This window comes from Alligator mississippiensis, chromosome 3 (assembly GCF_030867095.1).
Source record: "Alligator mississippiensis isolate rAllMis1 chromosome 3, rAllMis1, whole genome shotgun sequence".
Taxonomy (NCBI): domain Eukaryota; kingdom Metazoa; phylum Chordata; order Crocodylia; family Alligatoridae; genus Alligator; species Alligator mississippiensis.
In genome coordinates, this window is record NC_081826.1 from 43,997,589 (window position 1) to 44,009,269 (window position 11,681).

Here is an 11,681-nt window from a genome sequence, read left to right on the forward strand (position 1 = left end):
TAGCACGCACGCGCAGTTAGCACCGGAAGTGACGCAACGCAAGCCGTACGCGCCTCCTCCTAGCGGGAAGCGGTTGGAGGCTCGCGCGTCTGTTGGCGGGAAGGTCAAAGGGGAGGGGGTCGCGCCTGCGCGATGCGGCGAGGTGTGGGGCGGCGCCATCTTGTTGCTGCCTGACTTGGGCGCTGAGTGAGGGGACGGTTCCTCGCGCCTGTGTAGTGGGCACCGGTGTGTACGGCGGCGGGAGGCGGCTGCTCGCGCTGGGCCGCGTCGCCTGCTGGCTCGGAGGGGGGCGGGGCGGGGTTCCTCGGCGACCGGCCGCCCCACGCTTGCAGAGGGCCAGAGGCGGGGGAGGGCGGGAGCGGCCTGTTCTCCCCGCCGGCCCCAGCGCCGGCTCTCGGCCCGGGCGGGAACGCGGGATGCGCCGCCAGCCGGCCCGAGCGGGCCGAGGAGCGGAGGACGGGGGCGGCGGGAGCCCAATGGCTGCGCACGGGAGCCGGGAGCCTCGGGCAGCAGGAGCGCGCGGCTGTCGCGCTGCGGGAAAGGGACCTCCTGCTTCGGCGTCGGCCACTTCTCACACCAGCCCCGGGCGCTGGTGCTTCGCTGCGTCCCCCGCTGGCTCCTGTGTGGGGCTCCGTCCTGGCGGCCTGCTGCGGAAAGGAGAAGGATGGGCGGCCCGGCTGTGGCACTGTGGGCCGGGCCCCGTTCCCGTGCGAGGAGATCGCTGCCTGCGTTGTGAAGTGGCATCAGAAATGGAGCTTGAGCTACGCAGGGTTTTAGGCTTGGAGCCGGTGGCTACCTAGGGTTTCACAAAACCCTTCCTGCTCGGTCTCTCTCAACCTCCTCCTTTGAAGGCTTTGCTCAAGTGTTGATCTGTTCATAGGTATTTAAAGAAAAAAGCTTTCTAAGCTACCTGTAGCTTTGTTGGGTCGTTCCTTTAAAGCACTTGTTGCCTTGCATGCACTTGCAGCTGCTGGTTGCATGGATGGACGGCTAGTGGAAGTTCATTGGCTGCACTTGGCTCTTTTTTTATCTGTGGGACAACTTCAGTTTCACTACTGTTGTGATCTTTGTCTGGTTTAAAGAATAGTAGCTGTATGTTAGGCCTGGGATGTATCGCAGGGATCTTGATAGTTATCGTCACAGAAACGTCGCTGATTCTGGGGTGAAGACAGAATATTGGGTAATAATTGGTATGGGAATGCAGAAGGGAAGTAGAAAACTGCTGACATACTACAGACCACCAAATGAAATGCAGGCATACGGATTTGACTTCGAGTCGAAGGTTTGTTGGGAAAATTGGCTTTCCTGTTGAATTCTTCCCTTGCATGTTGGCGTTGCCATTTTATCGATTGAGAAGATAGCTGTACAGATGTGGGAAGCTCTTTATCTAGAAGTGTGATTTTCAGACATGCAGTTGTTTTAGCTTGTAGCTGTTTTTCCAAAACAAGGATGTAACAAATTTAGAAATTGGCACTGGATTTGCCAGTTACAGAAACGTTTTTGGTTTTATTTTTTGTGCTAATTCAGGTGAAGCAATGGGCTGTTCTGGTTATGAGGTGGCTGTGCAGATCTGTCTCTTCCCTGGTCTGTTGCAAGTCTTGCTGCATAATGTTGTATGCTTAAACAGTTGTCAGCCAGAGTTTATTATTGCTAATGATATGATGGTAATTCCATGCATAGGTTTACCTTGTTTCTGTAGGGGAATATGCTATGTAGTCTATGGCTTTCATGCTATAGGAATTGTTTAAAGACCAGGATAAGTCTAAGATTCTCAAGGTAGTGTTTTTGGTTCTGTGATTGAAGGACAGTAGGTATTTGGGGGGAAATACAAATGAGTTTAATTTGTAACTTCCTGTACTCTCCGGAATTTCTGCTTGTTGAATTTTTTTGCTCTGTCTTATGGTTTTCTTCATTATGTGTCTTCAAGAATACCATGGTGGTGAGTAGCATATTCTGTCACGCACTTCAAAAGCAGGTGGATTTCAGAAGAATTGGACATTTAATGTAATCTTCAGTGGGACTTATGCATCTTTCAAGGACTAAACGAAGAGGTTTTTCCTTTTACCTTATTGGCCATTGTTTCCTGTGAACAGTTCAGTGTGGCACAATTGATGACCCATTAATCTTGGCATGTTTTCATCATTTGCAGAAGCAACTTTACCTTTGAATATTTTACTTCTAAATGGATTCACAGGCAAAAGTGCAAGGCATAACATTTTGCTGAATTACATTGTCTGACTTGTATTTCTCTTGGAACAAGGAAGGAATCCTCTCCATAACAACCCAAATCGTGGTTTCATTACAGTGCTTGGCTGTTAATATTAGCTATTGATATGGATGTACAATAGCAATGTGGCACAGTATTTTAACCAGATGTGATATCAGCCATTAATTATGTCTCATTTTCTTTCCACAGTTAAGTTGATTTTACAGAATTTATCAGGTCTTCCAAGCAGAACCAGGTAAGCTGCCTAAAGGCTAACATTTCTCGCTCAGTATTGTCAAAAGACCACGCAAAGCCATTTCTCACAGACTTTATGACTGGGAAATAGGAAATGCTTTCCTGAATGCATTTGGCTGCTGCAAGAAGAGAGACAACGTTGTTGCATTGTTTGTTATATATACGCATTTGTAAGCAGAACTGGTTAGTTGGTAGACAACTTGTCTGAGAGCATAACATTCGTTACAGTCACTGAAATGCTTTTTTGGTGATGTAGGGGTTTTTTTTTTCTTCTTTTTTCCCCTCATCTTTTATTTTCAGTTTTTTCAGTGCTGTGATAGCAAGTGCCTCTAACACAAAGAGAAGACTTTGGTTCTTAGCATCTCTGACAAGTAGCAGCCATGCCAAGAAAGACTTGAGATGGTCCTTATTTATCGTGGATGGTGAGGAGTTGACTCATGTGGATCTTGTTGCCTTTAGATAGGGAATATTGACAGATTGTGCATACTTCCAGGTGGAATAGCTAATGGTTTTGACTAAATCTACTTCAAGATTAAAACAGGATTCAATGATTGTGGTGAACTTGTGAGCTTCTTGCTTGATTTCATAAAGCTTGATTGAATCAGGGATTTTCATTAAAAAGGTGTTAGTTTAAGAGCTTAGATACTGCGATAGATGAGTACTAAAGACTTGCTATCATGTGTACCTTTTTGTCTGCAGGTGATTTTGCTGTGAGTTGAGCGCAGCATGGCTGTAGTCATCCGTTTACAGGGGCTTCCTGTTGTTGCGGGCCCTGCAGATATTCGCCGTTTCTTCTTGGGATTGAATATTCCTGATGGAGGAGTGCATATTATTGGAGGAGAAACTGGGGAGGCTTTTATTATTTTTGCAACAGATGAAGATGCACGACGTGCCATGAGCTGTTCAGGAAGCTTTATCAAGGACTCCCGCATAGAACTGTTTCTCAGCAGCAAAACGGAAATGCAGAATACTATAGAAATGAGCCGGAAAAGGTTTGATCGTGGAAGAAGAGAAACCACATCTGGGTCTAGACGAACAAGTCTTAGTAATTCTGGTGCCTCGAGCGTCGGCAACATTTCACATTTAGTTGCGGCTATTACAAAAGGAATGAGTAAAAGTCCATCAAATCACACAGATGCTGGCTTTCATAGCAATGGTACAAGACATGGTGATTCAAGCATAGCAAACTATAACCAGTCGAGGAAAGAGTTGCTTTCAGGTAACCTTTATTTATTTCTGAGAGGTTTACCGTACTTTGCAACTGAAGAAGAAGTACGTGTTTTCTTTTCTGGGTTACGAGTGGATGAAGTGATCTTCATAAAGCGTCGCAATGGTCTGAATAACGGAAATAGCGTAGTAAAATTTGCTACACCTAAGGATGCTTTGGAAGGACTTAAGCGTAATAAACAATACATTGGCTCAAGATTTATAGAAATAAGTCCAGCCCCAGAGCAATGGATCAAATACTGTGATAGGGCTAGCATGAAGAATGAGATTGAGATTGAGATGGAAATGGATCCCTTTTTAAGTAAAGAGCATTCTCCAGTGAGAAGTTCAAATTATATACATTCAAGGAAGCATTCTCATTCAAGATCTCCTCCAAGGAGACAAAGAACACGAACACGGTCACGGTCACATTCGCCTCATAGCCAGGATTATTGGATACACTTAAGAAATCTGTCTACAAATCTTGAGAAGAGAGATTTGAGAGCTTTCTTCGGAGAGCTGGATATATGTAGTAACCAAATCAAGTTTTTAACAGACAAATATCAAAGGAGAACTAGAGATGCTCTTGTGATGTTAAAGAGTGAAAGAGATTATCAAGCAGCTTTGGGATTTCATAGGATGGTTCTTTTCAACCGTGCTGTGTACATCTTTCCTATTTCTAAAAGATCGATGTTGAAACTAATTGAATCTTATGAAAAGAAAAGATCACAAGAAAGAGATCGGCCTGGGCAGACCGTACTGGAAAAAGGTTACCGAGAGGGGCATGCTGGCCCTAAAATGTGCATCTATATAAGAAATTTTCCATTTGATGTGACAAAAGTTGAAGTGCAGAAGTTCTTCGCAGGATTTGCTATTGATGAAGATGATATTTACTTGCTCTACGATGACAAGGGAGTTGGGCTGGGGGAAGCATTAGTGAAGTTTAAATCTGAAGAACAGGCAATGAAAGCAGAAAGTTTAAATCGGCGAAGATTCTTGGGAACAGAAGTGTTACTGAGACGTATATCTGAAGAACAGATGCAGGAATTTGGTATAACTATTCCAACATCAGCACCAGGTGAAAAGATACACGGTCATTCACAGGCATATGACAGAAGTGAGCATTCTCGTGCAGTTGGCTCATCATCTGGACCACCACAAGGACCACCTCAGCATTCATTTGGTCCTCCTGGGAGCTTTAGGCAGGGTCCTGATTTTAGACGCCCGCCTGACGATTTCATGTGTCCCCCTGAGGATTTTAGAGGTCCCCAACATTTCATGGACTACGGTGGTGATGGCAAACACTTTGGGAGAATGGAATTTGGAAACAGGAACATGGGGGGCTATCCAGAGGGAAGATTTATGTTTGATCCAAGTTTTGGTGGTGGTTCTGATCATGGAGTACCTATCCAGTTAAAGAATTTACCTTTTAAAGCCACCCCTAATGAAATTTTGGATTTCTTCTATGGCTACAGAGTCATTCCAGAGTCTGTTACTATACAATATAATGAACAAGGATTACCTTCAGGTGATGCCATTGTTGCCATGACAAATTATGAGGAAGCAATGGCGGCTATTAAGGAACTAAATGATAGACCAATTGGCCCACGCAAAGTTAGGCTCAGTTTACTCTAAAGGTTAATTGCCTCTAAAATGAAAAAACCTAGACTTCACAGTATTGATGGATTCTTACTGACAATTCTGTTATTGGAAGAAGCAGAAGAAACTATTTCCATAAAAAAAGGAAGTTGTAAATAGTGTCAGGTTCAATTTTCCATTTATAGTTTTTGGTTCAAATTGATGTTTGTAAGGTAAGACATCTTAGCACTGTATTAGGTTAACTTCCTTCTGTGGTGGGGGAGAGCCTAGTAATCTTACTGAACTGTTGATTGACTTTTAATACCAAGATAAAATCTTGGAGCTGTAATGCTTTTGAAGATTTTTAGTGTGCTTCATTTCACGGTCCCATGATTCTTTATATCTTATGAAAATATAAGTGCTGGCTAACTGACATAAGAGACCGTTCAAATTGGGTAACTTTAATGTCATCTTCATTAACAAATTACCTTGCATTTTTATCAAACCTACATATTTAGGATAAATTGTAAAGATGAACAAATTCCTTATGTGCACACTTAGTCTTTTTTGTTTTCCTGTGGTCACAGGTACCTCAAATAGTTTCGTGTTCAAGTTAGCCAGCCTTACAACTTTTTAATAAAATAATTTGCAACTGACTTTTTGGATTACTTGTTTAAGCTTTTTTACACTTACCCATCTCAAATTCACTTAAGTTGGTCATGGGAGCCAGATATGTTTGCTGCTGAGCTAGATTCAGAAATCATCTTAAAGTTGGGTCATCTTAATGTTTCTTATCCATACTTGAATCTAGTATTGGGATTTAGGGATATCTAAAGAGCAAAAATCACTTGTCTAATTATCTTGCTTACGCTGGTGGTTCTCAGGCGGGGTGCTGCAAGACCTTTTTGAGGGTGATACAGTGCTGCTGCCAGGTGGAACTGTTCCAGGAAACTCGTTTCCAGGGGATGCTATACAGACTAGACAGGGAACTCACTGTAGTAGTAGGGAGTGCCATGCTGCAGCTTGGCCTGATGGAAGGTCCCACTGGTGTAAATGGAGGGGATGAGGAGGGGCACAAGCCCCAGGTCCCCTCCACCCTGTGGTCTGTCTTGGGCCAACCTTTTCAGAGATTGGGAGGGCTGGTTACACAGCAGGCAGCTTGGGTGTTGTGGAAGATGTGTAGAGAAATGCACAGGGTGGGGCAGAAAAGAGGGATGTTCTGTGGTGAGCTGCATCACAGCAGGTGGAGGGGGGGACCCATGGTGGGGTGAGAGAGTGCCCACCCAGTTTGAGAGAGACTGTCCCAGGGCACAAGTCTTTATCTGGAAGGTCAAACAGTTTGTGCAGCAGTAACTGCCACTCCTGCCCCTGCTGCTTTAATTTGGGTCAAAGCAACACCTCTCAACACTCCAGTGCTGATTCCCTCAGCTGTGGATTGAGTCACTGACCTCCCAGCACACTGGATGAGCTGTGACCTCAAGTGCCAGCAGGCTCCCTGACAAACAAGGACCAGCATTCTACGAAGCAGAAATGAGCATGCCTAGGCTCTTCTGGGAGCAGTGGGCACTGGCTGAGGCACTTGGTCCCCACTTTCTCAGTTGCACAGCTCTGCGGTTCCGCTGTGCCATTTCTCCATTTCTTGAGGATCCTGTGAGGCCCCAAAGTCAAATCTGTGAAACCCAGGGCAGGTTCGGTGAAGGAAATGCCTGTTACCCTCTGCACCTCCGCAGCATACCAAGGCAGGGGCGCTCTCTCTCCATGGCCATATCTACAGCTGACATGATGGACCGGTTACTAGAAATTGACTAGAGCTATTTCCACTTTAAAGTCTATCCTATATTTTTATCTATATACTGTTTTATATGGTTGAAAACCTCGTAGGAAATTTGTGCGTTACAGTGGGGCTAATATCTTACTAAATTTCAAACAGAACCGTTGGTGGTGGGACTTGGTGATTGCTGTTTTTTAAAATCAGGTTTCTGTGACTGATTCCATGGCCCGGCTCTTACCACGTACTGAAGCCTTCTCTTCTAAAGTAGCATTCAGGTAGGTTCCACATTGACTTTTCAGAAACACTGTACTAGAGAGGAAATAACTTTATCTGAGTTTTTTTTTACTCTGCTCCATGGACAGTGAATTTGTGATGGCTTTCTATGGTCCTGAAATGAGGGTTAGTATTTTAGCAATGAAGAAATGTTAAAGTAGTTGCATTGTAGGGAAGATGATTACCAGAAACTTCAACAGCAAAGAGGGCTGCTGATAAAGATGAGGGTTATGGTAGACTTATGAGCTAGCCTGTTGGTTGGGAGGGGAAAAAGGCTTATGCAGCATTTCACAAGCTGAAGACTAAGCACCATAGAAGCATGAAAGACGCAGTGAAAGTTGCTCTGTGGGTAAGCGTGAAACTTAGTGATGAAATAAATACATGCTTCAATTTGAATGTTGGGATCAGAATAAATTGTTTATAGTGAACAATTTATTGAATGTTACTTACTTACAAGAACATAAACTTATATCAACAGTTCTTAAAGGAATGTAACACCAAATTACTATAGGAAAAGGGTTCAACAGTCAAAAGCAGAAGCTTCTTGTAGACTCATTGCTGACATCCCCATTTTTTCTTAAGTGATAATGCATAAGGAAATGTATGCAGTTGAGTTTGTATTTTGAATATGTTTAACTTCCACACACACTTTTCAATGGAGGAAGAAGTAAATCAAGCATTAGCTCTTATTTTCTAAGATAATGTAAATGCAAGTGTGTTCCTTTCATGTAGTGTGTTATCGCCCCACTCATATGAAAGCTAGGAAAGCAGGTCCTCTTCATAGGACAGAAATGGTTGTGCTGTACCTTCATCTGGAGAAATCTAAGACCGGAGAAACTTTAAATATAAAGTTTTCAGCTGCTACATACACACTTATGAGACCACTTAAGTGTTACCTGGTTTAGGTATCTAACTGAAAGTAGTTTCAATGGTATCCTGGTTTCTAAGAATCCATGCCAATTTATGGTATTTCAAAAGAAATGTAAAATGCTTCATCTCCTTGCTGTTTAAAAGACATGCATTAGAGAAACCTGGCATGCTTTAGAGAGTAAATTATGAAACTGCTTCTACAAAGAATTGTCACCTGAATGGAAACTGATTGCCAAATCTAAGTGACAGTGTCCAGTGTCTAATCTAATACTAAGAAGCTCTATATGTGTTGCACTGTAAATACTTGATAATTTTCTTCAACCTGGACCAGATGAAAAAGTTTTCTATGCAAGTATTTCTACAGTAGTGCACTCGTTACATGTTTAAAAGTCAGAATTCATTGATATGTTGTATAATATACCCTCTTAAAGAAAAATAAATGGCTAATTTTTCAGAGAGACTTTATGAAGTGTCCAGGTTATTATAGGGATTATCATGAGTGGTGTTCAGTTTAAAGATACGAAGTGTCGACCTGGACTTCTTAAAATAGAAAAAAACATGTTTCACCTACATATCGTGGACGTGGCTGTGTTTGTATCTTAGATTTCTAGCTTCCCCAGCTGGTACAAAACTATAGAGGGTTTTTTTTTTTATTGTTTTGCCTTTCAGCATACTGCTGGTTTTCATCATTATCTCTAGCAAATGTTTATTAGTGGGACAACTGCAATACATGCTGTCCTCAGTTTTTGACATTTCAAGTTATAACAAACGGCACTTAAGACGTTTATAAATTGACACCCTGTTTCGACCTTCCAACATGGGTTTTGATTTTGCGACACTGAATACAGCTGTGTCCAGCTGGTTAAGTCTGGTGTGGTGGAAGGGATAGGGAAAGGGGCATATCAAGGCCCCCCGCAGTGAGGGCGAGGCTGGGGCTGTACAGGGAGGCAGGGCTATGCCACCCTGCTGCTTGTGCAGCTGGGGTGGGATAAGCATGGGATGAGGCTGTAGCTCATTGGGAGGCGGGGCTGGGAAAGCATAGCACCTCTTCCAGGTGCAGCCCTGGCCCCGCCTGACCTGCCCCAGATCCGAGGGCACCCCCCTCCCCCCATGCCCTCCTGGATGAGTGGCAGGAGCTGCCAGATGAGCAACTTGCCCCAGCCTGTCCCTCACCACATGGACCTTGATCTGCTCCCCCACATCCCTTCCCTTCCTCCTCCCTTTCCACCGCACCAGACTTACCAGCTGGACACAGCTGTATCAAGTGCATAAAGAAACCAATCTTCCATTTATAACATTGTTTGTATGGGAAAATTGGTTCCAAGTTATGATGTTTCGACTTCAGATGCGGTTTTCAGTAACCAATTGCATCGTAAGTCTGAGGACTGCCTGTATTGTCTATTTGGGAGCTACATTATGTGACTTTTCTTTGTTTGAGGTTGTATTAATTCTGAAACCTTTGTATGGATTTATTCTTTTTCTCCTTGTCAGCTATCCCTGTATTTTTCCTGTTTATCTTGTGTCTTAGGCTGACATTTAAAAAACTAGTTTATATATTTGAATGGACCATCTCTTTTTTCTGAGTTGCAATGTGTTTTAAAATCCACTTTTTTTTTCCTGTGTTACTTTCTGGTAAGGCTTTGTCTCTTCCCTCAAAACAAATACACATTATATCTTCTACCAAGAAAAGGAAATAACATCATAATATAAATCTTCTATTCTGTACCCAAAAGAAAATTATGGTAACATTTTACAATATTTAGTGTCTAGTTAATATATTTTAATTGGGTGAGTCGGTAAGTAAATAATGAAATTTGCATATTGTTTAAGTTCTAATTGATAAAGAGGAGTTCCATTAAAATCTTTTATTTTTTTGCATCGTGTAGATACATGTGGTGTGGTTTCAATATATTCAATTAAGACTAGTAATACAAAAGTTCAGGCTCAATTAAATACTGAAATAATTTTTTGGCAGGCAAAACTTAACTCCATACAATACTGATATATTTATTCAGGACTGTTTGAGAAGATAAATATGAAATCATACTGAAGTCCTGTATTTGTAGTCATAAAAACTAGGAAATGAATAAACTAGTATAAAAAGCAAGCACAAAAATGAATTTCAAGTAAAGACCCAACTTAAATGGCTGTTATGAAGGCACTTTCACCAAAAAGGCAGAGAGCATGGGTAAGATTTTTGATTTGTTAAGACATTTGCATCATTTTAGAGTAGTAACAATCAGGGTGTACACGTGCCCTGAAAACTCTTACACAGGTAAATACCACTCCATTCTAGTATCAGGCTCAGGCAGAGAAAGGGAATGTGTTCAGTTACTTCAAGGCAGTAGTTTCTTGGAGTTGTGTACAACCAGGGGCAATGGTTTGATATAGCTGAATAAGATCTCGGCTCTAAAGGACAGATATGATGGGAATAAGGCACTATGCAAATACAATGACAAACACAGGCTCGGTAGGCCTAGGAATAAAGCCTCCTGTGTTCAGGACTGCCTATCTGCCTAGAAAATATTTAAATACATCAGTAACATTTTTGTTGAATACCTTGAAATCAATATTAGATTTGTATACATAGTTCTTAGGGAAGCTTTTTGGACAATTAAACTATTTCTCTTTTATTTTATGTCTAAGACCTCCATTTTCTGAAGTGTTTCATACCTCCACAAGACTGACTGTCAAAATAACAAATAGACAATCATTCAAAGGACTGAATGTTACTGCCGCTGTCGCCCTCCTTTGTTAGGATTCTTCTAATGGATAGTGTCAGTGAATTACCAACTAATATATAAAAGCCTTAAATGAAAAGCTTTTCTTGTAATTTAAAAAGCACCTTAAAGCAATTATCAGTTATCTCTCTTCCTTGGCAGCTTCTAGTTCCTCCTCTTCATCGTCATCATCATCATCTTCCTCTTCTTCATCTTCCTCCTCTCTTCTTATTCGACTGTTAGAAATTTTCTAAATGTGGTATCAAACAAATAAAAAAAATAATTTTTACTGTTTTATTTCCTTTCCCCACCATGTAACAACTTATCCATGATTTCAAAAAATGTAGTGCCAAAAAAAGATGCCTGATATATAAGTTTGTGGTAGGTAAACATAAAAATGGTATTTTAAAAAAGTTGTCAATCACGTTGAACAGTTGCCAGTAAGAAGGAAATGGTATGCTTGAGACTGTGGTGGCGAGCCAAAAGCAGCCCAACATACTTGAGATTAGATTTCTCATTCACTTCCTTTACAATGGGTAAGCTGTGCAGAAAACATTTTGAAGGTCTTACGAAAATTTGGGAAGTGGGGAAAAGGAGCTTGTATTCAAGCCTACAACCCTTTTCCGTTAAAGCAGTAGTACTAAAAGGTGATTGTATTTGCATCTCCTGAGGAAGGGCAGCCAGCAACTTACAGCTTTGGGAACATAACTGAGTGAGCTTCCACTGCAGATTTTCAAATTCATAGCAGTGCTCTTTCTGCACCTTCCTCCGTTTATCAATGCTACTGCTCCTTTCCAACCCT

The 11,681-nt window shown here is 42.1% G+C and overlaps 2 protein-coding genes across 3 annotated transcripts in view; one reads left to right on the top strand and one right to left on the bottom strand.

The window, feature by feature from the left end:
* The first annotated feature begins 120 nt into the window (after window positions 1–120).
* RBM12B (RNA binding motif protein 12B) lies at window positions 121–5,901 on the top strand. Of its 2 annotated transcripts, XM_014611669.3 has the most exons (3): window positions 121–225; window positions 2,417–2,462; window positions 3,161–5,901. In XM_014611669.3, exon 3 carries the CDS (start codon window positions 3,188–3,190, stop codon window positions 5,300–5,302), a length of 2,115 nt encoding a protein of 704 aa, XP_014467155.1. In that variant the 5' UTR covers window positions 121–225; window positions 2,417–2,462; window positions 3,161–3,187; the 3' UTR covers window positions 5,303–5,901. The 2 variants fall into 2 exon arrangements, with proteins under 2 accessions (XP_014467155.1, XP_006265108.1); XM_006265046.4 differs by lacking the exon at window positions 121–225 and having other exon boundaries at window positions 263–2,462.
* Window positions 5,902–7,685: 1,784 nt separating this feature from the next.
* CIBAR1 (CBY1 interacting BAR domain containing 1) overlaps window positions 7,686–11,681 on the bottom strand; it is a 43,448-nt gene continuing 39,452 nt past the window's right edge. Inside the window, exon 8 of the mRNA XM_059723880.1 lies at window positions 7,686–11,129. Coding sequence (XP_059579863.1) covers window positions 11,022–11,129 — 108 coding nt within the window. The 3' untranslated portion in view covers window positions 7,686–11,021. The remainder of the gene's footprint in view (window positions 11,130–11,681) is intronic.

Excerpts from the sequence above, each read along its gene's own strand:
- RBM12B (XM_014611669.3), top strand. The coding sequence starts at position 3,188 with ATGGCTGTAGTCATCCGTTTACAGGGGCTTCCTGTTGTTGCGGGCCCT.